At 41.1% G+C, this 22,710-nt stretch overlaps 1 protein-coding gene across 2 annotated transcripts; it reads left to right on the top strand.

Moving 5' to 3' along the window:
* Window positions 1-26: 26 nt before the first annotated feature.
* Window positions 27-22,013, top strand: IQCB1 (IQ motif containing B1). Of its 2 annotated transcripts, XM_066553343.1 has the most exons (15): window positions 27-235; window positions 388-616; window positions 1,442-1,604; window positions 3,267-3,396; window positions 5,964-6,057; window positions 7,116-7,215; window positions 7,594-7,766; window positions 10,282-10,394; window positions 11,539-11,648; window positions 15,618-15,760; window positions 16,189-16,337; window positions 16,797-16,925; window positions 17,304-17,460; window positions 18,534-18,763; window positions 20,680-22,013. In XM_066553343.1, the coding sequence occupies exons 2-14, from the start codon at window positions 523-525 to the stop codon at window positions 18,761-18,763; spliced, it is 1,785 nt and encodes a 594-aa protein (XP_066409440.1). In that variant the 5' UTR covers window positions 27-235; window positions 388-522; the 3' UTR covers window positions 20,680-22,013. The 2 variants fall into 2 exon arrangements, with proteins under 2 accessions (XP_066409440.1, XP_066409439.1); XM_066553342.1 differs by lacking the exon at window positions 20,680-22,013 and having other exon boundaries at window positions 29-235; window positions 18,534-19,436.
* Window positions 22,014-22,710: the final 697 nt, after the last annotated feature.

Here is a 22,710-nt window from a genome sequence, read left to right as displayed (position 1 = left end):
GGGGAGCCGTCGCGTTGGAGACGGCGGGCTCGGAGTTCCAACCCCCCTCCCTTCCCCCGCAGTGGGGGAGCCCCCGCCCGGCGGTGAGAGGGGCCGGGGGTGCGTGCGGGTCCCCTCAGAGCGCCCCGAGGGGCCCCGCGGCCTGAGGCCTGCGCGGCACCGGCGCCGCCGCTCCCGGGGACAGTGGCGCCGCTGAGAGAGGGCACCGCTCCCTCTGCCCTTTCCCCGGCCCTGGGTGAGATGAGGCCGCTCCTGCTGCCCGCCCCGTGGGGCCGCGCTTAGGCTGCCTGGCCGGAGGTGCGCCCTGCCGGCAGAGCCGGTCTGGCGGCCCGCGGCCTCGGGAGGGAGCGCGAGTGGGGCTTCCTCCATGTTTGTTTCCTTTCTCAGGGGGAGTCCTGTATCCCGAGGCTTCCAGCTGTGCTGCAGGAGCTGGGATGAAGTAGTGGCCTGAGGACCCCGCGCCTTAACATAAAAAGGAAAGACGGTGGAATCGATGGTGGTGTGCGCTCCTGGCTGTTTGCTATGGCAGCCACGGACCCCCAGGTCCTGGCCTTGGCTGCTCAGATCACTGAGAGCAGAGAACAGGACATCCCCCTGCTGCTGCTGAAGTTAAAGGGTAATTAGTGCCGTTCGTAAAATAAAATTATGAGCTGGTGAACTATGGCCAGTCATTCTTCCGTCAACCTCCTTAAATACAGAAAGTTTTTCTGAAACTCTGTAAGGAAGGTTGATACGGCAGCTTTTCCTGAGAGTGGCGTCTGACTTGGCAAAAATAAAGAGGAGGAGCTGAGGAGCAAATGGACAGAATTTTTTTCTGCTTTTCAGCTGTCATGCTGATAATGTGGGCCCTTTCCCTGCTGATACAGGCAAGGATCTTACACTTGGTCAAATCATTTCTCCCAGTGCTCTTTGGGCAGAGAGTGAGGGTGGTTGTCCATATTCAGTTTTTAAATCTTAACACAGAAACAAGATCATATGTGTGATCTCCTGTGTGACTTCCCTGTCTTTCCTTCTGCTATACAGCCACTGCTCATAGGAATGGTTGAAACAAGTCAGGTCCTGTTCTAAATTGGGATGTAATTATAAGGAAGCTATATGTTTCCCAGTGGTTGTGGTTTTATCTAGCCTAGGAAATTCATACAAATGGTTCATATCCCAGATAATCTATGTTTTGCTACTAAATATGTAGAGAGAAAATGGAAACCTAAGTTTAGCTATCCCTTCCCAATTGTCATATAATTTTTCAAATGAGTTGTAGCTGTAGCAGCAGAAATTGCTGACAAAATATTTAATGGTGTTGTTAGCACTTTTACAATTACTTTAATCCCGGATCCTGGTTCTGTGTACATATACTCTTCTTACATTTTAGAAAAAGAAAAAAAACCCCTGCATATCGGAATCTTATATTTCTTTTTGTCTCTCTCCCACTTTCTTCCCACAGGAATTTTAGGCAGTCCTTCCTTAGGATGTGAAGAATCAAATAAAATTAAGCAAGATATATACGATTATGGTCTTACTCAGTACTGCCTGCTGGTCCTTAAGCAAGACCACTCTCAGCTGCATGGAGCCTGGGCTACTGCTGCCCAGCTAGCAGAGATACTAAGGTAAAAAAAAAAAAAAAAAGCTAAGAAGAGAGCTTCCAGAGCTTCTTTCTGTCCTTTCATCTTGCTCTTTCTCTTTTCAAGCTGTAATACATTGGCTCCCATCCAGAACAAGGCTTGTTGTTCAGGAAAGGCCAGGGTTAAAGTGCAGGGAAGCAGTCAAGAGCAGAGGGGTCAGGCATAGCCTAATTGGTCCTGTTTAATTCATTTGCATTGTGTTTTATTGAGCTGGGGGAGCTATATGGTGGGAACAGGGTTTGTGTTCGCTTTACCTTTTTTTGTGGACAGTACTCACTAGTGCAGCAGTTTTTATCCAGTGATTGTATAATTTTGAATTGTAGCTATTTAAAAATTTTTATTTTGTTTGCTTAGATTTCATCTTGCAAAGATCTCCAATCTGATTGACTCACTGCTTAGCCTGACTGTATTTAAATATTTATTTAATATACCAATTTGAAGTATCTACTTACATTTTTAAATATAATAGATGACACAGTTCATATAGACTAGATAACCTGATGTAGGAATATTGTGAGAATGGCATTGTAAATAAGAAAACTTTAAACTCAAACCCCCAGCGATCCAGTCTCAATTTTAAATGTCAGGAAAAATAATACATTTTAAATTTTCCTCAGGTTTAGTTTTGGCTTAATTAAGGAGTAAAATTCTAAGGCATGAAGTAATTATGTGACCATCTCTTATTTATGCCATATCTGCAGTATGAATTTTTAATGCAAGGAATTTCAGTAAGGGAAGCAAGAGTTATCACCAGAGTAGTGTGATGCTTAAATCATCCCCTAAAAGCTGTTTCAGTTGCAGAGAATACTGAAATTTATTTTAGCTCTAAAAATGTCCTTTTGTAGCTAGATGATTCTCAGCTTCATGCCTAGAATTTGTTTTCCAAGGGCTTTGGTAGACAGCTTTATGTGTGTGCATTCCCAAAATGTTAATATAGCCTAGATAAGATATCAGAAAGCAAAATTCATAAAAAGTCAGGAAGACTCTTTTGTTGCACTGGTATCAGTACCGAGTGCAGAATTGAAACAACTTATCAGTTGTAAAACATGCAGTTTCTTGTAAAAAGTCTTCCAGAAACAGCTGACGTATTGTGGTGAGTAAAATAAGAGAGCTGAGATCTGAGGAAGTGATTTCTAGCCCACATGCCTTCCTCAGTTTGAGAAAAGTTGTAGCCAGGCTCGCTGAAGGTTTTGTGGTATATTTTTTATACATATTTTTACTGACAAATGTGCACCCCCTTCATCATCGAGCTTCCTTTATCAGTTTTTTTCCTACCTTTCTATTTTGCCTTTTTGTTTTTCTTTATGACCATCAGAGCCCTTCCCTAGAATATAGAAAAAGCTTGAACAGATTCTATGAAGCTAAAGGAGGAAGTGTGTTGGATATGTTTTTAACTGAGAAATGCCATAATAAGTAGTAATATGGTCTCCAACCTGCAAGTGGTTGCTCTTCCTTGGAGGCAGCCACCTTGGAGCCAGTCACAGCAGTGAGCTGTTGTTCAGGGGGAATTGTTCCATGCCATTGAAGCATTTCTCTGATGACGTGACGTTCATTCAAAGTTGTTCAAACAGGCCTTTGACTATTCAGGTTGACTTTTTTCCCTTTTTTCTTTCTTTTTTTGTTTTGTTTTGTTTTGCTCCGTTTCAGTCATTGTTGTGTAGGGCTAGAGGTGAAAGAAGATCCTGAGGAATTTTACAGGAAGTTTCTTCCTTCAGTTATAGACAGCCTGCTGGTTTTGGGGAAACGCTTGCAAGCACGATTTATCCGAGCAATCAAGGTATTTATGTTTCATGGCTAAAAGAGCAGAGAACGCCTGCAAACTTCTGCATATTGGATAAGTAGGATATTATTCTAGGGCTATGGTATTAGGAAAATTTATTTTCTAGAAATTGCAGTGGTTTTTCTTATGCCTCCAAGCTCTGAAGCTGAAATCTGTAATTGTGCAGCATTTGCTCCATGACTTGTGCAAAGCCACTGCACAAAGCCCTACAAAAGACAGCATCCCAGTCACAGTAGTGTCTTAACTTTGCATATCATTAGTTCAGCCTTCATAATGACTTAGTTCTCACTCATTTTATTCAGCTATACAAAAAACAATTTAGGGAGCCCTAAGATTTTAAATCATATTTGTTGAAGTTTGTTTTGTCATTCAATTTCTGCTGCATAATTGGCAACAAAATTCCAAGAATGCTCACTATTTCTGAACTTGCAAATGGAGAATGCCAAAGGCAGACTTCATGAATTTATGGATCTAAACACTTTCTCACATTTTCCTTCTTTTTTGCAATGAAGAAGGGTTTTGCTCAGCGAGGTTCCCTTATGCTTCTGGAGTATTCTGAGTTCTAGAATCAGAAGGAAAAAAAACCCCAGCAAACAAAAACCCACAAGTAATTTAAATTTCCATCTTCATGGATTCTGACAGTTTCTTTTAATAACCCCACTTCTCCATACTATCTCATTTCTTGGCTCACTGGCTTCTAGCACTTAGCCAAAGTTTTCCTACAAAGTATTGTGATAGACACCACAGACAATCAATTCTCAGAAAGCATCAGTGCAATGACATAGTTTCTGTTAGTGGAGTACTTGAAAAGTGCATTTTGTGCTTGACAAGGAAGCTTCCTAAATGACATCCCAGAAGACTCTTATCCACAATATGTAATTTCTCCCATACTTTCTTATTATGTCTCAGCCTACATGCTACTTGAGTCACGCTTGTGGGCAAAGATTTCTTTTGAATGCAAATGCAGTCTACATTATAATTAGTACTTTGGCTTTTAGACTTCGTGGTCTCAGAGGTGACTGGGCACCCAGACTTGATGCTTGCTCAGTGGAATTTTGGAAATCCCACTCTACCAGTAGAGATTTAAAGTTTATTCTACTCTCTTTTGCTTTGTGTACAAGTTTTCGAAGTCAAGTGAAGTAGTGAAACGGTTTTCAGAAAAAGACATGTTGCCAAAACACAGAAAAGATAATATTACAGCTTAACATATTATTGTTATTTTGTATTGTTATTGTATTTCTCCTCGTCAGTCTGGACCAAATACAAAGTTAAAGCTTGACTGAGAGCCGTGGCTCCAGCTGGGATCTAGGACTAGGCTTCCCAGGGTTTCATTTGTGGAGGCTGAATTAATGTGGGATGTATGACCATGTGCTTTGTAGCAACATTTGTAAGCAGTGAAGTACTGTGAAAAACCCTTTTGCTGTTCCACACACCAAGATTCCAGATTTCCAGTAGTCTGTGGCTCACACTTGGAATACAGACTGGAATGTGCATCTGTCTGTGCATTCAGGTGTTAAAACCTGAATTCCTGCTGGTCATAGGGGAGCACTGGAGCACCTCTGCAGTGAAGAAAGGCTGAGAGAGATGGGGTTGCTTAGCGTGGAGAAGTCTCTGAGGAGAACCTGTATCACCTCCCAGTACCTAAAGGGGCTACAAGAAAGATGAAGAGGGACTTTTTACAAGGGCACGTAGTGACAGAATAAGGGGTGACACTGAAGCAGGGAGCTTGACACTGAAAGAGGGAGGTTTAAATTAGGGAGGAAATTCTCTGCTGTCAGGGTGGCAAAATACTGGGACAGGCTGCCTAGAGAAGCTGTGGCTGCTCCATCTGTGGAAGCATTTGAGGCCAGGTTCCATGAAGCTCTGAGAAATCTGGTCTACTGTTAAGTGTCCCAGCCCATGGCAGTGGGACTGGAACAAGATGGACTTTAGGTCCTTTCCTACCATTCTATGATTGATTCTATGTTTTTTTCCAGTCCAGTGCTATCACAGGCAAGCACATGATGTAGTCTGTTTGGCAAACAGATCAAATTTCAGCTTTGTAGAGGTTTGGTGTTTGCTCCCACACCTCCAGCTAGAAGGTGCTTCTGAAGCTTCACCAAACCAGCTATCAGGAACCTTTTCCATTTTCACTGTGTCCTTGGCCACAATACCTTTTTTTATTTTCCCCCTCTTCTTTAAAGTAATATATTTCCCACTTAGTGCATTAAATCTGTGATGCATATTTGCTGAGCCATCATTTGTCTTATCTCTCCAATGCTATCAAATATTTTTGAGGCATAAACAAGATTTCTCTCCTGTTGTTGTGATTGTTTTTCCCAAATGCATACTTTTATTTTTTTAGTATCTTCAGATCTTCTTGATTGATCTCTGACCTCAAAGGTCTCACAGGTGGGGGTGGTTGTTTTTTTTTACTAGTTCCTACAGTTTCACCAACTTCATTTGGAAATTTGGTAGAGTTTGGTCTCCAAATTACTAAGGCATACAAACCTTCCCAAGACATCAAGGTGAGGTCCTTAATGAAGATACATACACATGTTTTTACCTACTTCTCTCTTGTTTAGGATAAAGAAAAACAAGACTTTTTACACTGGTTCCAAATAGTAACTGATGCCATCTGCTGGCTGTTCGGTGGGCATATCCAACTAGCAGCACATGGTAAGGGAAATGTCAACCCACAGAACACCTGAACATTTATTTATGGCAACTAGGAGTTTCAAAATTCATTCTTAAGCTAATCTCCACCTAGTCTTCTAAACTTGAGTAGATGTTAAATCAGTCTTTTTAAGTAGTCAGCTCAACAGCAATATCTGAAATGGTAAATATCCACTAAAGGGAAATACTCAAGAGTTCCCCTTCTAGTCTTTCAGAGACAAACATTTAAAAGTGTCATCCTGTAATTTATCTTTGAAAGTCTATACCTTTTAAAAATCAGGTTGTTGGGGTTTTTCTTTCCAATAAGGGACAATTGATATTTTCCTGTATGTGATTAAAATATGCAGAAATTTGACCAGAATACATTGTTAGCCCTTTAAGTAGGTAGATTTGGAGACAGATTTCTGAAGTTTTTTACATGACAAGAAATTTTAGAAATACCTAAGAAACTTCACAATATATTTCTGACCAAAATAAGCTTTCATTTAAACTGATGTTAATCACATTGATTCAGCAGAATTTGGTTTTGTTTCTAGTATTGGACAAAAACCAAAAGGATCATAAGATATATATAACTAAAAACACAAATGGTCAGAAAAATTACTGAATACATAGTCAGTGATACACTGGAATAAAAAAGATGGTGCTTTAATGACATCAGTGTACTTGCATTAAATAATCTGGGGTAACAAACTGTCAAGTTTGAGGTCCTTAACTTTTGCAGATTTTGTTTCCCCAGTGTTAATTTCACTGTTGTTGTAAGAAAAGGGCACTATTGTAACATAAAGAGGTTTAAAGCCTTCATTCCCTTGCAACATCAATGCCTGAGGGATGTCCAAAGGCAGAAAAAACAGGATTCACCATGTTTTTTGGAGGTTGAAGTAGTTTAGTTATCTCAGTAAGTTTCAGTGTAAGAATTATAAATGAGGGAGTTCGTTCCAGAAACAGTGTCTGGGTTTACTTGCTATGACTTATGATGAAGTTTATTTGGTTTATGGTATTTTCAAGTCTGGTTCTGATTTCATGATTTCTTGTTTGCTTGTTTTTGGTTTTCTTTGCAGTACTACAAAATGATCGCTTCCTGCAGTTGTTAATAACAGATGATGTTGAAACAGCAATTGTCATGATGTCTGTGTTACACAATATTTTGAAGATCAATAGGTTGGTTGTTTTTGTATCATTATTTTTCTTAATAATAAATATAAAAGGTAGCTCATTACTGCTTGGTAAAATAAAATCTTTTCATTTGCAAGCATTGTTGTGTTTTACTGTTTGGGGGCTTTTTCCCCCCTAGTCTTTGTAGTAGAAATTAAAAACATTAAAAAGCTGGAATTTTAATCTTCTTAAATTGAGGGAATGGTAATTGGTTGATTGAAACAGTAGCACTGTTTGGATCATATTCCTGGTCCAGCTAGCTGGGCATCTTGGCTTGCTGTATATAGCCTGACATAGCTAAATAAGTCACTGTTTAAAAGCTCATGTTTTTCAATTAACGCTTCTGTCCCATTCCCCCTTTTTTTTTCTTTATTCTTTTTAAAGTTCTGTCTTGCTTCAAGTTGAAGAAGAGACCCTTCACTCTGTCTTGGATGAACTTGTTTATAAGCTGTCCTCTACCACCAATCCTGCTGTTGGAAGTGCTGCCACAAAACTGCTGTTATTAGCGGCAAAATCTTGCAAACAGCTTGTGCAGTTACTCACAGCTCACTACAAAGGTTTGTAAACATGCATGGGAACCAATCACTGAGCCTCCTCTTGCATTCCCTGTGGAAATAAAAAGACAGAGGTTTCCCATTGTGGTTCAATAACTCTCCAGTACAGGTGGAAACTGCAAGGCCACGTTGCTTTGTGGGTTTTTCCCCCTCTGTTCATTTTCATTGCAGTTGCAGGTACTGCACCTCTTTCTGTTCCCTAGATTTATTTTCTTCTGTGTACTGAGCACTCTGCATGTAGCAACCAGTCTTTTAAAGTTGTTGATTGTGATTTCCAGCCTGATGGGCTTTTGCTTCTTTCTGTTTCCCTGTGCAGGTTGGTTATTGAGGGATCCACTGGCAGGGTGCCTGTACTGCCACAGTTAGAGAGCCCTGTGTCACATCTGCCACAGTGCTAAGGCTCACTAATCCAGAGCAGGAAAGTTTTACTTAGTGACCTGCTGACCCTGGCTGTTGCAAGTCTCCTCATCTGATGGGGCCTGTTTAGCTATCCAGGAGCTGGCTGTCTTTTGATATCCAAGTAATTGGAATGAGCTCTTTCCAAGAATTCATGAGATTAATTTATTGTTTTGTCTCGATGCCTTCATATGATAAGGCTGAGTTTGTGTATAATTTGTTCTACGTTATTCATTCCTTAATGAGGTGTCCCATTTAATGTTTCTGTCTCTAGCATAGCAGGAAGCTCCAGGAAACCCCTTTGTACTCTATCATGCCCATGGAGACTAAGGAACAGGCATAATATCTGCCATGTCTTTTTATGTTCTGGATGTTATTGTGGGTTAAAACTACTTGTGAGCAGCCTCAGTTCTTAGAGGACAAAGACAGTAAAAAGAAGAAATGCAAGGCAAAATGTCCAATTTCCATTTTTTTCACTTGTGCTGACTACTTATTGTAGAGTAACAGCTAGATAAATTTCTGGACCAGATGAACAGCTTTGCCACCCTTTTGCCTACAGGACTGAGAGGAGGGATTCCTTGTATTGAGGAATTAAGTATAGTGTGCCTAAGGCTGCTATCACATTGTGGATTCTTGGGAAGCTGCCTTGATGGTCTGATCATCCCAGCTGTAGAATGCTGGCTTATTTGAAGTTGTGTAGATCTCCATCAAAGGATGCTTTATTTTGCTCTAGAATTATGCCACAGTCATTTAGAACTGTACATGTTTCCTCTTTCCACTAAGAAAAGAAAATAAATTGCTTTTTTTCTCTACTTTTTTTTTTTTTTAAGTTAGAATCCTTCTGTTAGTTTTAATTTGGGCTTTGGAATCCTTTAGAGACTTTGAGGAATAAAAGCAACAGAGAAAGCATTACAGCATTTCCACCATCTGGCCATCTCACTGAAGTCCCTTGGCTTCACAGTGGCAGTGTGAGGTGTTTTGGTGTGAGCTTTGCCAGTGAAGGCAGCCTGCTGGAGGTGAGGGCACCTCCAGGACCAGCACAGCCCCTGTGTCAGGTTCCCTGGAGGGCCTGGCCTTTTGTCCTGCATGGGTTGACACATCTGTGAGGCACACTGGAGGTACTCCCTGCCAGTAGCCAGAAGGAGCATATGGCTGTGTAGTCTGCACAGAGACTGGCAAGTGGTTGTGTGAGACCCACAGCACTTGTGTGAGGGAGCTCTCTTGTGTAGCCTGGCTCCCTGCTTTTGCAGGGCTCAGGGACACCCATTTGGAGTCCTGCCTGTCTCTCCTGAAGTGTTTACCTGTTATTGTTTTTCTAAAATGGTGCACATGGTGCCACAGAGGTGCCATTTCTGTGTGCTCCAGATCCTGTAAGTACATGTGAGTGTTGTGTTGGAGTTGCCCAGTGTATGAATATGTTTATGGGCAATAATTTGAAGATGGAAAAGTTACTTGAATCTGCAGTTCTTCAGGAGGCAAACATGCACATTCTTCCTGCCCTCCCTCCTCTTCCCTCCAACTCCCTGCAGAGCCCTTAGGCTCTGGGATTTGTCTGATACAAACATTTTACCACATGTTACTGTCTACTTGCATAGGGAGTGTGTGTGTGTTGTGGAGGGAGCACAAGGGTGCTTTTTAGCTACTGCAAACCCAAAAAGCTCTTTTGTCTCGTGGATTGGATGCACATACACTCACAGTTAAATGATGCTGTGCAGACATCAAACAATTCCAGTTGGAAAGAAATAAATTTTATTACGAAAAATATGAAAAGAGTGTTAACAACACCCAGCACTTATGTGGTGCTTTGAATTCTTTTTAGCACCTTACAATGACTTACTGATAAGGCACTGAAAGTAGATTGGTAATTTGACTGTCAGTAACATAAACACAATACTGACTCAGACATAGAAAATCACTGGATAATACTTCTTTGTGATAGTTGGAGCACCAGACATTCTTTGATAAGATTATGCCTTGACACTCAAAGATGGCTGATGGTCTTCAGCTCTCACACTTCTTTGCACATAGAATCAGATTTAATTTGTTGGTTCACAGTTTGTTACTTTGAGAGCCTGAAAGGATAAATTCACGATACTGAATTAGCATCTTCTCTTTCTCTTAGGATTAAAAGGGCTTTTAAGTAAACAGTGGACTGGCAAAGGATTTGACAGGGAGGTCAATCAACTCTTGGACCTGATGTATTTGGAACAATCCAGTGGAAAAGGAGAAATGCAGGTGATTAAGTTTAATGTGACTTTCAGATGTGAAATCCTATTTCGATGTGAAATCCTATTTACATGTCATTTGTGTATGTTTAGAACAGATTTACTATATCACTTTGTAGAAACTTTTCAAACCTGTGTTATTATTTCACTATGTTAATTAATTTTTAATTGCATTTTTGAAATTATTTTATTGTAGTTTTTTAAAATATCAAGAAATTGCTCAGCCATTAAAATTATGGGACTATGACTCAAGAGATTGGCTTTCTGTGCAGATTCACCATAGGTTTCAATATAACCATGGGGGAAAATAATTAATTTTTTTGCTAATTATCAGATTAAAATAACTGAATCTGCTTTTCTCACATCGGTGTTACAAATTTAGATCTCTGAATTCTAGCATTTACATAGCATTTACTCTGAATTCTAGCATTTACATAGAACTAAGTCATATACAGAAAATGTGCAGTAAGAACACCACCTGGACTGTGTTCCCAGTGAAAGAGACAATGTGTGTTTCAGGAGCATCTTAAAAAAAATTGCATGCAGGTTTCTCAGAGACAATACTTCAATGAAAATCAGTTATGTTTGCAGAGACCTGCTTTCATCTTCAACAGAGCAGGGTGTTTTTTGATGCAGTTTGTTTGTGGTTTTTTTATGAAAAATCCATTTAAGAATAGAATAGATTTTTTCATGTTTGCATTTCAGTGACTTCTGATCATCCTGCAAATCTAACATTTTTCCTGCTGCTCTTTCTTCAAAGTTGTCTTTCTGTCCTCTCTAGTGTAGGTACTTTGATTGAATCACCATTCGAAATATCAAGTGCATCAGGTGTTTTAAATACAAATTTCTCATCTTGATTTATATATATATATATATATATATATATATATATATATATATATATATATATATTTGTGCTGTAGATTCGTTTGTCTATCACAGACAGCATCAATACAGGTGGTCAGATTCGCTGCTTTTGGGGCAAGTATGGAGTTCATGATAAGAACTGTCTCATAAAACCTTAAATTCTCCAATTTGATGCATTTGGAAACTGATGGGGTTTGGCCAAATGTTGAGATTGTCCAATTATGCAAGCAGTAATAGTGTTATTATATGCATAGACAATATTCTACCAACTGTTTTATTAATTTCAGAAGCGGCATGAAGCAGCTTGTGTAATCCAGGCAGCGTGGCGGGGATTTCAGACAAGGAAAAGGCTGAAGAAGCTACCCCAAGCAGTGGTCACTTTACAGAGAAGCTTCAGGTAAACAGTATGACTTTGTGAAAAACAGTAAAGAACAGGATCTAGTACGAAGGTTTGAGTTGGGCTGGGTTTTCTCAAGTCACAGAGGAAGAGGAAGAATTCAGATCATCTAATTCAGTGTCCTGTTTGAAGTAGGCCCTGCCTCAAAATGGGATCTGGGTGCTCAGGGCCACATCCAGTTTTAGAGGTCTCCAAGGATGCAGATCCTACCATCTCACTTGATCCCTTTCCTTGTGCTGGATGATTTGCCTTGTGAAGAATTCTTTCATTACAGGCAGTGGGAATTTCCTTGTTGCACTCTTTATCACTACCTCTTGTCCTTTTTCTGAGCACCCCCATGAGTCTGGCTGTGTCTGCTTTCTAACACTTCTTTAGGTAGTGAGAGACAGATTTGCCTTCCTTTAGGCTAAACACACCTTGCCTGTCCTTATACATCCCACATTCCATGGCCCTGATTGTCTCTGTTTGGACGGTCTCTATCCCTCCCATTGCACTAAACAGCACTAGAAGATGATGTGCTGGTGGTAGGACAGATAACTGGTTAACAGTTAACTTGACACAAAGTTACTCTGTAAATTACATGGGCGCTACAGTGGAGCTTGCACATGCCAGAGTGCTGCAGAAACCAAGGCCCATAGTGCTTGGCCCATAGTGCCAGTGTAGTGCTTGCAAGACCTTGTTCTTCATTAATTTTTAAATCTTTGTCTCTCAGAAGTAGAGTTACTTCAGTGACCTAGAAATAGTATCCTCTGCCTTGGAGCAGCAGAGAAGAAGGGAGCTATGTAAATAATGCTTGTCTCACTTGAATAACACTGCAGCAGTAATGTTAGCATGTGTTAGGCTAACTGTTTTGAGAAATTTAGTTTGAATTTAACATGGGTTAAGGGATTAAAATCAACCGTAGGCTCCACAGCAAGTTTTTTCAAACTTTTTTTGCACATTGATCATTACTGTGTCAAAAGTAGATCTTATAAATCACTGTCAAATCACATTGCATTGTGACCAAAGTAATACAAAGCAAACAACTATGCTTTATTGTCTAGACTAGCCTTAAGAGGATATTGGACTATCTAAGGTGTAGTTTTTAAATTCTGAAAGATTTGCAGGGGCAAGCAGTGTGTCTGTTGAGGGCCACTGGTCACTGCACTTTTGTGATGGAGTCAGACATCCTTGTCACTCCCTTTTACTCTACCATGCACTTGAAGCCAATATTCCCTCTAAGGCACCTTGCAAGCCTGCAAGCTAAACTTATAGCCCAGAAATTTTGGATGATGGGCTAAGGTGTAACATGGAAAAGCAGCAGGGAAAGGATGGTGAGACTATCAGCCATCACCAAGCTGCTTGACTCCCTCGTGTCATATTTTCAATATTGTAAGCATTATGTGTGCCTTTTAAGTAGCCCTCAAGTAATTTAAATGGACTTTTGAAAGGTGTTTGTTTAATATTGAGAGGAATGGAAACTTATTAATGTCCTTACAGCTGTGTGTGTTCATGGCTCACTCAGTCCCAGTGTACTGAGCAAATACAGTAACTGTACAGTGCCAGTGTTGGTTTTCTTCTGTCTACCTCAAAACATTACACTGAAAAATAGTGTTGGGAATCCTGTAAACATGACTTTAGAAGAGCTTTTAAGAGTACTTTTTAATTTTTAGCAGTCAGGTCCTGGTTATGTTCACAGATTTATTTTAGAACAAGTGTGGTTAAATAGTGCCAAGATTGAAACTCCAAACTTTGCTCACCTGCAGCTGCAGAGGAAGATCTTAAACTCTTCAAGTTATAAACTTTTGAAACTGTGGTTTCAGAAATATCTCCTCAGTGAATGTTAAAGCCTGTGGTCTCTCCTTGAAGCTAGTTCACTATTACATAGCTAATTGTAGGACATTTTAAATGGCAATATTTTTTATTAATAATACATCAAAAATGAAACCATTTTACATTTCTAAAGAGATGACCAGAGGGAGGCTGCTCTGTGCCATGAACTACAGAAGGAAGCTTGGATCTTACTCTGTGTATGTTTTACTTTAGTTCAGAGGCAGTTCCCTATCACAGTGTGGTCTTGTGCAAGCAAATATATCTTATCATTGGGAGAAACAGAGGACAAATGTGTTTTGCAGACTACATAGGAAATAATCAGTATTAAAGAATCATTTAAATACCTGACAGACACTCTTGGTTTCACAGATGTGCATCGGAGAAGTTCATGAAACATTTTTGTAGTTTTCAACCTAGTGAAGCTGATAAAAATTGATGGGCAAAATATTAAAAGTTTTATCAAGAAAATGTGAACAATTGTCCTGTTTGATTCTGTGACTTCATTTGTCTTAAAAATATAATATTTGGACTAAAATATTAATTACCTAAATTAAAAATGTAGAAATTTACAGCTCTAATTTGTAGAAATGTGTGGGCTGAAAACCTTTCGTTTCCTTGAAACCATTCTGATATAATAACATGTATCATGATCTGTCTCAGTAGGTCGGTGTGTGGGCACACCTCAAGTCTGCATTACAGTTGTAAAAGGATTATGGTCTGTCAGATTGTGATGGAGATCTGTTGAGGTCAGATCTTTAAATCCAAAGCATCTCTTTCACACAACAGTTTCCATCCCAATTTCTCCCAGTTTTAGAGACTAAAGAGAATGTATGGTTGGTGGGAAAATTATAGTTCAATTTATACTAGTGATGGGAAACACAGATAGCTCATTAGTACTGTGAGTCTAAAGGTATGTGCCATGCAGCAATAGCAAAATTACCTGGACATTAGGTCTAGTCTGTGGACATTTTCCTCCTCTGGCATGCCTTATACCTCTGCTCTGTCCATTGGTTGGTTTTCTTCCCTGGTGCTTAAAGCACTTCTTTCATTGTCCCCAGAAAAGGGCTAGAGGAGAGCAGAACCCTGGGCTGTGGACCCAGTGAGGGTACTCAGGTCCTGAGTGGGGAAGTGATTTTGCTGCAGTAGGAGCAGAGAAATCCCATTGTTACCTTGTTGTGGGGTAAAGTTGTACATTCTCAGGTCTTAAGCTGCTAGGTTGGGTCCATTGGGATGAGAATGAGCGGTGAAGGGAGGGGGAGCTTTAGCTCACACCTCCTCATAATTCACTGAGACCATGGCCTAGTGGTCTCAGTAATTATTAGTATCAATACATCAGTATATTAGGTATTTTATGTTAGTCTCTATATTGATGTGTTGCTGTGTATTTCATTGATGTACATGTTGTTAGTAGCTTAAACACTCCAGGGCCAGTTACAGAGTTTTCAACTGTCTCATCTGTGAAACTTGTGCTGCAGGTTTTCCAGCGCACAGCAGGGCAACACCCTAACATCAAATCTAGAAAACATCAGAAAGAATTTGCAAGAAAATTCTTTATTATATTTATTATATATTTAAAATTCTAGTGTTCTCTAACAAAGTTGATGGACCAAATGTGTCAGTCTGTATTTCTGGAGAAAAAAAATCCCTCCAAAATTAAGAAGTGAGGCTTGGCAGCCAATATCCTGATCTCCTTTCGCAGTCGGTACAAAAATAATTGTTTGTGTTGTGGGAAGCATGTGCCATGCATGCTGATGGATGGACTAGAAAAGGTGGGTACTGGAGCAGATGGCTAATGCTGCTTTACCTCTTCAGCAGATGATGGAATCAAAATTGTTGTTCCAGTTCATTCTGGCTGTGAATGTCCCACATGAAGCATCATTCTCTTCAGAGCCTTTAGAACTTTATCCTTAGTAAAGATTTACACTCTGATTTTGTAGAGTGGTTCAGAGTTTTTCGTGGCTATAGATAGTGTGGTAATGTGTTAGTTTGCAGAAGACTTCTCATTGCTTGGTGTCATTCTGCAGCCAACAGCTGGCATAGCAGATTGTTTTGTGGATTTTCTTTCTCAGTGCTGCACCACTTAACACAAAGAAAAGGAGATGTACTTTAAAGAAATGTACAACTTTAGGTAATTGTTAATGTACTTGTGTATTGCAGAGCTAAACGGGAACAGGAGCTGCAGCATTTAACAAAACAGAAGGAAGATGAAGCTCTAAAACTGCAAATGCAACTTCAGAGACAGAGGGCCATGAGACTCTTCCATGAACGACAGCTGGCCTTACTGGAAGTTGTCCATGCCAGTATGATTTATATTAAACTATAGCAGAAGATTAAAGTGTCTGGGTGTCCTTAGGAACAATTTCCCCAAATCTGTTTCCCAATCTTGCATGTCTATTTGCACTGTAGTCTTACTGTCTCTTCTCCTGACCCAATTATCTGAAAGAGAATGTGCTAATTCCCCCAGGGCTCAGTAACTACTGATCAAGATCTGGTGCCTTAGAAATGGTGCAGGAGAAAGGGAGAGAGAGTTTTCTTGTGTTACAAAGCTCCATTGCAGCTATGATCTGCAAGACCTGACCCACAGCCAGGACACCTTGGGGAAAGAGGGGCTTTTAACTGAGAGCACCCAAGTTTTTTTGGTGCTCTCTAGCTTGAGGATTAACAATGTAAATTGTTAAGAGAACATAACCCGCAGTCTTCTAACTGTGAATTTTTGTTACCTTTGTAGGTCAGTTGAATAAATACATGCAGGAAATGGAGGAGAAATCAGCATTAACTATCCAGAGATTCTGGCGAGGGTATAGAGCAAGAAGAATTTTTCATCAGCAGAAACAGTCTCTTAAGGAATATAAGGCAGCTGTCATCATTCAAAGAGCAGTAAGTATTTATACTTTGGTCTAACAGTAGATAGGACTGAGCAGATTGTTGTGAAGCCTCATAAAACTGTTTATTTTCTTACTGTTAATGTAGCCATAATTTATTAAAAAATTACTCGGGTGTGATAGTCTAGAGCCACAAGTTGCTTTAAAGGGTTAAAGCTTGTATAGGCTACAAAGCCTAATACAGTCTTGCAACTAAAATATAAAAGCTGCTTCTTTGAAACCCAGGATTGGAATGTCACCATACTACAGATGAGTCACTAACTCATAATGAGTGGTGTTACTATTTGAACAGCAGTGTTCATGCTGACCTTGTATGTTGTCTTTTCAACATCATGGCTGCATTTAGGCTTTAACAGATGCAGTACTGAAACACTTTCACTGATTGTTTATAAACAAAACAGGAAGACAAATTTCCTCTCTGTGATTGTTATATTCTCATATGTTCCTTACAAAGGCTTGTAAATTCTTGGAGAAACGAAGGAGGAGGAGACCTCTCTCTCCTTGGAAAGAACCCAAGGGACTGACTGATGAGCAGAGACTGGCTTTGCAGCAGAAGGTGGATGACTACATCAAATTGCATCCGGTCTGTTTCTTAGTCATTTCATAATTTGCATTAATGATGCAACATAAAATACTGTAGGGATGAAATATATTCATCTTCATAAATTATGATCAAGATAATCCATTTGAGGTATGTATGTATTAACCCTGCTTTTTTGGCAGCAAGGCACTAGGATACTGGGGATTTTAACCATTAATCTAATAAAAAGTGTCAAAGCAAACGGTAATTGGAAAATTTATATACATGATGATGGATAATTTTGAAGAGAGTTGCAGAGGAAGCAAAATTACAAAGTTAACAATTAGGAACAGCATTTGCATTCCTTGTTTAGGCATTATTCTACCCCTAGAAGTTTTAAAATAACCAGCTCCTAATGGTAACAAACTTATTTTCCTCCAGGCTTCCCAAATGTCAGAAGAAAGGAGTAAAGAATTGCATGTGCAGGCTCAGGCAAAGCTGGCACAGTTCCTGTTGAGGAACAGGCTGGATCAGAGAGCGGCGCAGCGGAGAGAGGCTTTGCTGGCTCAGGTCAACACCGATGTGGAGCTGCTAATGAGTATGTGACTGCTCTGCTCATGGCTTTGATTACCATTTGGATTAAACCAATTTAGAGGGAAAATTAGAGTGAGCAGTGGTAAAGCCTCATTTCAAAACTGAAATATCTTTCTTTCTTTGCCATGTGCCTTGTCTTGAGATCCAGGCTTTGTTAGAGATTATCCAAGTGCTGCTGTAGGTTCAAGATAAACACCTGTTTTTCAAGGAGCATCTTATTCTTCTGCTGGAAGTCTCTGTCTGATATGTTCACAAGAAAAGCAATAGCCCTGTAACAGGCATTAGAATTTCTTAAAAAGGGGGTCTCACACAACCTATTCACCCACATTTGTTTTGCTTTGGTTTGTTTTCTCATGTTGTGAGTAAGCTGCTGGTTAAAACACTCTCACCCCTTCTAGATGACAAGGGAAATCTCTGAGCTGCAATTTCCATGTTTTCATTTTCTCTGGCCTGGCTATAAGTGAAACAGAATTCACTACTGTGCTATCTTAATTCCAGACAAGTGGCTGCATGAAAAAGCAAGAGTAGCAAACTGCAGCCACCAGAGAGCACCCAAGCTGGGCAGAATTCAGCAAGTTACTGAATTCCATTAGTCTGTCACGTGCTGTGTCACTGCAGCTCATCGTTCCCTGAGCAGGCAAATCAGCAACACACACTGTACTGGGTCCCCCAAGCAGGGAAACCACAAGGCTGCTGCACCAGAGCAGTGGAAACACCAAGCTGATGTCACCCTGCACCAGGAGCACTGATCCACAGTAGTGACCAGGAGATCCTCTGAAATTATACTTTTACAAGAAGTCATTTTGGTGGATACCACCACTGCACCTGAAAGAAGTAGTCCATGTTTCCCCTTTCTTCTTTCTACCCCATTATGTATTTCTTTTGTCAGATTAGCCTTTATTTGGATTTCCACTCCAATCAGATTTATGATTTATCAGGTAGTCATAAAATTGCAATGCCATCACAAAGAAAGGAGTGGCCTAGGACAGTGAGAAGTGGGAGGGTAGTGTTCTTTTTTTTTTAATACTTATAAAACCACAAACAAAATACAGAAAACTCTTCTTCCTGTTCTTGCAGATGCTCCAGGTTTAGCAGAGACCACAGAAAAAGATTTTGGTGCCTTTATGAGTCGATCAATCCCTGTAGCTACCAAGGCAAGACAAGCACACATCACTATGCTAAGATACACTCGTTGGCCATGGTGGAAGAAGCTTGGAGATGAGTTTATGGAGGATGATGCAATTCCTGATGATGCTATAAACACAGAACTGGAAACTCTGTTTATTGGAGGAAGGAAATCCTTTTAGGTAACAAGCAGAAGAATTTCATATTCAACGAGACTCATATCTAGCACTATGCACTCACTTGTGTATGTTTTTAAGGAAGGACAACATTTGAAAAAGACTGAAAAAGACAAAAGCCTTATTTTAGCACATTTTACTTAATAAGAATCCTTTCCTGTACATGAAGAGTTGGATCCTATTGATTGCGCTGTTGCAAATAGGATTTAAATACTGTAATTTTAAATGAACATATTTTGTAATTTGTATTACTTTAAAAGTAAGTTCATAACCTTTGGCTTTTCAGTTACTGATGTGTCTGAAACAAGAATTTGAGATTGTGCTAATGGCATAGCTACCTGTGCTATTTTTTAGGTGTGAAAGGCCAGAGTCTTAAAAATTAGATCTTACCTCACTGCAAAGGAGGAAAAAGTGCAGGGGTTTCTGCTGGTTGTATGTGGGCAGTAGTATTGGTTCAGCATGTTTGTTTTCCATTCTCTCTGGAAGGCTTTGAGTTTTAATTTTAGTGGAGATGAATGGAAAACAAATAAATAGAAACAGTGGGCGGAAGACCAAGCCCATTCAGATACAGCTGATACATGGAAATTAATAACTGGATGGCTGCCAGGGGGAAGAGCTGTGCTCTGTGTTAACTTTTTTCACAGAACTGTGATTTGGAATGCAGTGAATTGGCTCACAATTCCTTTCTTGGACAGTTAATTAATGGAACAATCCATTAAGTATTTTGTAGGGCACTTGCAGGTGTCTGTTGAGCTGCGCAGTTCTGCTGTGTTAGTTTTGAGCCATGCCCATAACAAGACAGGTACCCTACAACTACAAGAGCAGAGGGTGCAGTCACCAAGTGCTCCAGGGGATGGAAGATATCCCTCAACAGCCAAGCTCTGGCACTGGAAATGGCCCAGCATCTCTGGATGAACTGCAGCAAGCCAGCTTTTCCCTTCTAAATGCTTGAGTCCTCTGTGCACATCATCGTCCCCTTGGCCATGCAGCCTCTGGCCCAAACTATTTTGATACAGAAACCTCTGCTCTTCCATTTATTCCTAATCACCCTTATTCTAACAGGTCCTTGGTGCAGGGAGATGGTCACAAAAGGGCTTTGCAGAAAGGCAGAGCAAGCCAGAAAGGGGCCACATTCTTTGATGGAGCTGGGAGATGTTCTGGATGCCAATTACTGTGGCCAGTTCAGAGCCTGGGCCCAGTAAAAGAGATTCCCAACCTCCTCTGATGCCCTGCTTGGCTCACAGTGGGAGGGATTTGACTCCTTCTCTTTTCAAATCTTCCTGCACCGCATGCTGGACAAGTTACTGGCATTTTATTTCATTGCAGCCCCTTCTGGAATAAAATACTCTTGTCTTAATAATGGGAACAGATATTGACAGCTGAACAGAAGTCTCCTCCAGCTTGCTACCAAGTAAACAGTTCTGTCTGGTTTAAACAATTACCCAAAAAAAGACTGTAGGAGAGGCCATGAGCTGTGATGGTCCAGTCCTACTCCTGCTTTCCTGTTTGCCACAGACCACAGGCATGCCCAGAAAGCATGGAGATGTGGCTTGGGCATTAACCTACGGCATGGGTCGTTGGTTAGGCAGGAAAAAGGGAGTTTAGTCATACCCAACAGGTCTGGATTGTGCCCCTTTGGGTAGCAAGCAGGCTTGACTTGGCAGGCTGAAGACAGACCCTGCTCACCCAGAGGAGTTCTGGGGGTGCTCTCCACACTGGTGGGGTGACATTCCTGGGGGGTACCTGCAGCAAGGCAAGGGCAGAGGTAGAGCCCAACCTGTGAAAGCAGTGGCGCTCAGGTAATTAAATATTGATGCTGTCTAAGCTGGCCTGTGGGGGCGATTGAGCTGAATTGCAGGTTTCTGTTGCTGTGATAAATTGGACCAATTTGTCATGTGGTTTTGTTTCTTCCCTCCCTTAAGTAAAGCTATACAAGAACATTATTGCTATGGCTTCAGCAGCAGCAAACAATCTGGAAAACAAAATCCTCTGGTGGATATGGATAAAATGGAAGCAAAGGCAACTGTTCTTCTGCCAAAGGTGCCACCAAAGTCATGGAGCTGGAAGAAGGCAGCAAAAAGAACAAAACAAACAAACAAAACATTACTCAGCCCTTTCAGAGACAGAGACAAAGTAGTGTCCTCTGCTAGCTCCTGCAATTGAGGAAAATTCCTGTTTATGCGGACAGCTGCTTTTTTTTTTAGCTTTAGCTGTAACTGGAGTCTGCAAACAACAGGATGTCCATCTCCTGCAGAGACACAGGCATACACTCGAGACTGTGCTGCTAAATCCAAGGGCGTCTTCTGGCCTTTCAGACTGGCTGTAACAGGAGCTCTGAGCTGAGGACAAGAGATAACCCTGATGCTATTTCACCCCTTGCCTCTGAGTCTTCTACTGCCCATTTCCATGGGAGCAGAATCTGGTACAAACATCTGCTCTCCACTGCAGAGTATCACATATATCGAGTACAAGGAGAGACAAAGGCTTTCTCTGAGTAGAGGAATCTGGTCTATTTATAAATTAACACGCAACGGAAAAGGAGGCAGCTCATTGCAGGGGGAGCTGCAAAGACCATCGCAATAGATCTCCAAGTTCTCCTTATCATCCTTTACAGCACAATAACACCAGGTCATCTCCAAGCGTCCTTGTGTCCAGTGAAAAACCCCTTAAGAAGGAGATTGTTTACTGACATGAGCAAGGGGAACTAAAGGACAGCTGCCTCCTGTCCCCTCTCCCCTGATCTCCCTGAAGGCAGGGCTGGGTTTACCCCAGGTGCCTTCTTGGGACAGAATGGCAAAGTCTGGCAGATGAAGACCAGGGACAGGACACCACAGCTCTGGCAGTTTTTCCCAGTTTTGCCAGAGAACATCTCTGTAACCTTGAGCACATTCTGTCTCTGTCTTTTCCTCTGACACATGAGGCTTACTGAAGAGGTTTCATATGTTTTATTTGTAATTCAAGAGCCTTCAGTGGAGGATGCTGTGAGCCCAGTGCTACTGAAATCCCTTCTACTAATGTTAAATAGGAGTTTGACAGACCTCAGAAAGGAAAAAAATGTATAATCAGGTGTTGAATACATAGAAAGAGTTCAGGGTTGCTATGCTATTTATTTCTCTCCACAATCAACTTTTCTCTGCAGAATTTAGGTTTTTTTGTAATTGTCTTCAAACAGAAACAATGCCTTTACTTAGTCTGGATCACTTAACAAAACTCATGAATGTGAGCAATTCTGATCAGGGACCTTCCTTTTAACATGTCTCACCAGTCCAGAGCCTGCCTGTTCACAACGAGATGAACACAGGCACACGTGTATAAGTCCAGTAACAAGACCCAGCTCAGTCTAGCATTACATGATAGAGCCAATGAACTGCGGTACTTGATCCTAGAAACAATCAACATAACTATTAACTTGCCAAGTCCTTACTGACTGAAAGGGAAGAGGCTCAAGCTGTCATGGTTATGCCTAAAATGAATGATCAATTAAAATACTTGTAAACGCAGGATACAATTAGTTCCTCGCCCAGAACAGGGATAAACGAAGGCGTTACCACTGCCTTGGCTTTACTCTCACAGCAGCTCCCCTCTTTCCAGAGAGGCTGCCCGTCACGTGTAGAGCCTGTGGCGGCTGATGCAGGAAGATAGTCAGGAGAGTCACCAGAGCCGTGCTTGCTGTAGGACAAAAGAACGTGCGATCTGTGACCGGAGATAGGGACTCCCGAGGTGGCCAGTCTAAAGAACAGCTACCGGATATGGAAAATGAGGGATCCCAAGCACCGTAAGAGGAAGCCGAGGGCTAATCTAAGCCGCGCTCGGAACTGCCCGGCACTGTGGGGAAGGAGGGGCGCAGGGCTGGGGAGAAAGGCGGGCGCCGATAGGCGAGCGCCTGAAGCCGAGGCTGCAGGGCCGTCTGCTCCCAGCCCCGCGGGGACCCCTGCCCTGCCCCGTCTCCTCAG

This window comes from Molothrus aeneus, chromosome 7 (assembly GCF_037042795.1).
Source record: "Molothrus aeneus isolate 106 chromosome 7, BPBGC_Maene_1.0, whole genome shotgun sequence".
NCBI classification, from domain to species: domain Eukaryota; kingdom Metazoa; phylum Chordata; class Aves; order Passeriformes; family Icteridae; genus Molothrus; species Molothrus aeneus.
The sequence above is the reverse complement of the archived record's forward strand: the minus strand, read 5'-3'. Positions and strand labels throughout refer to the sequence as shown.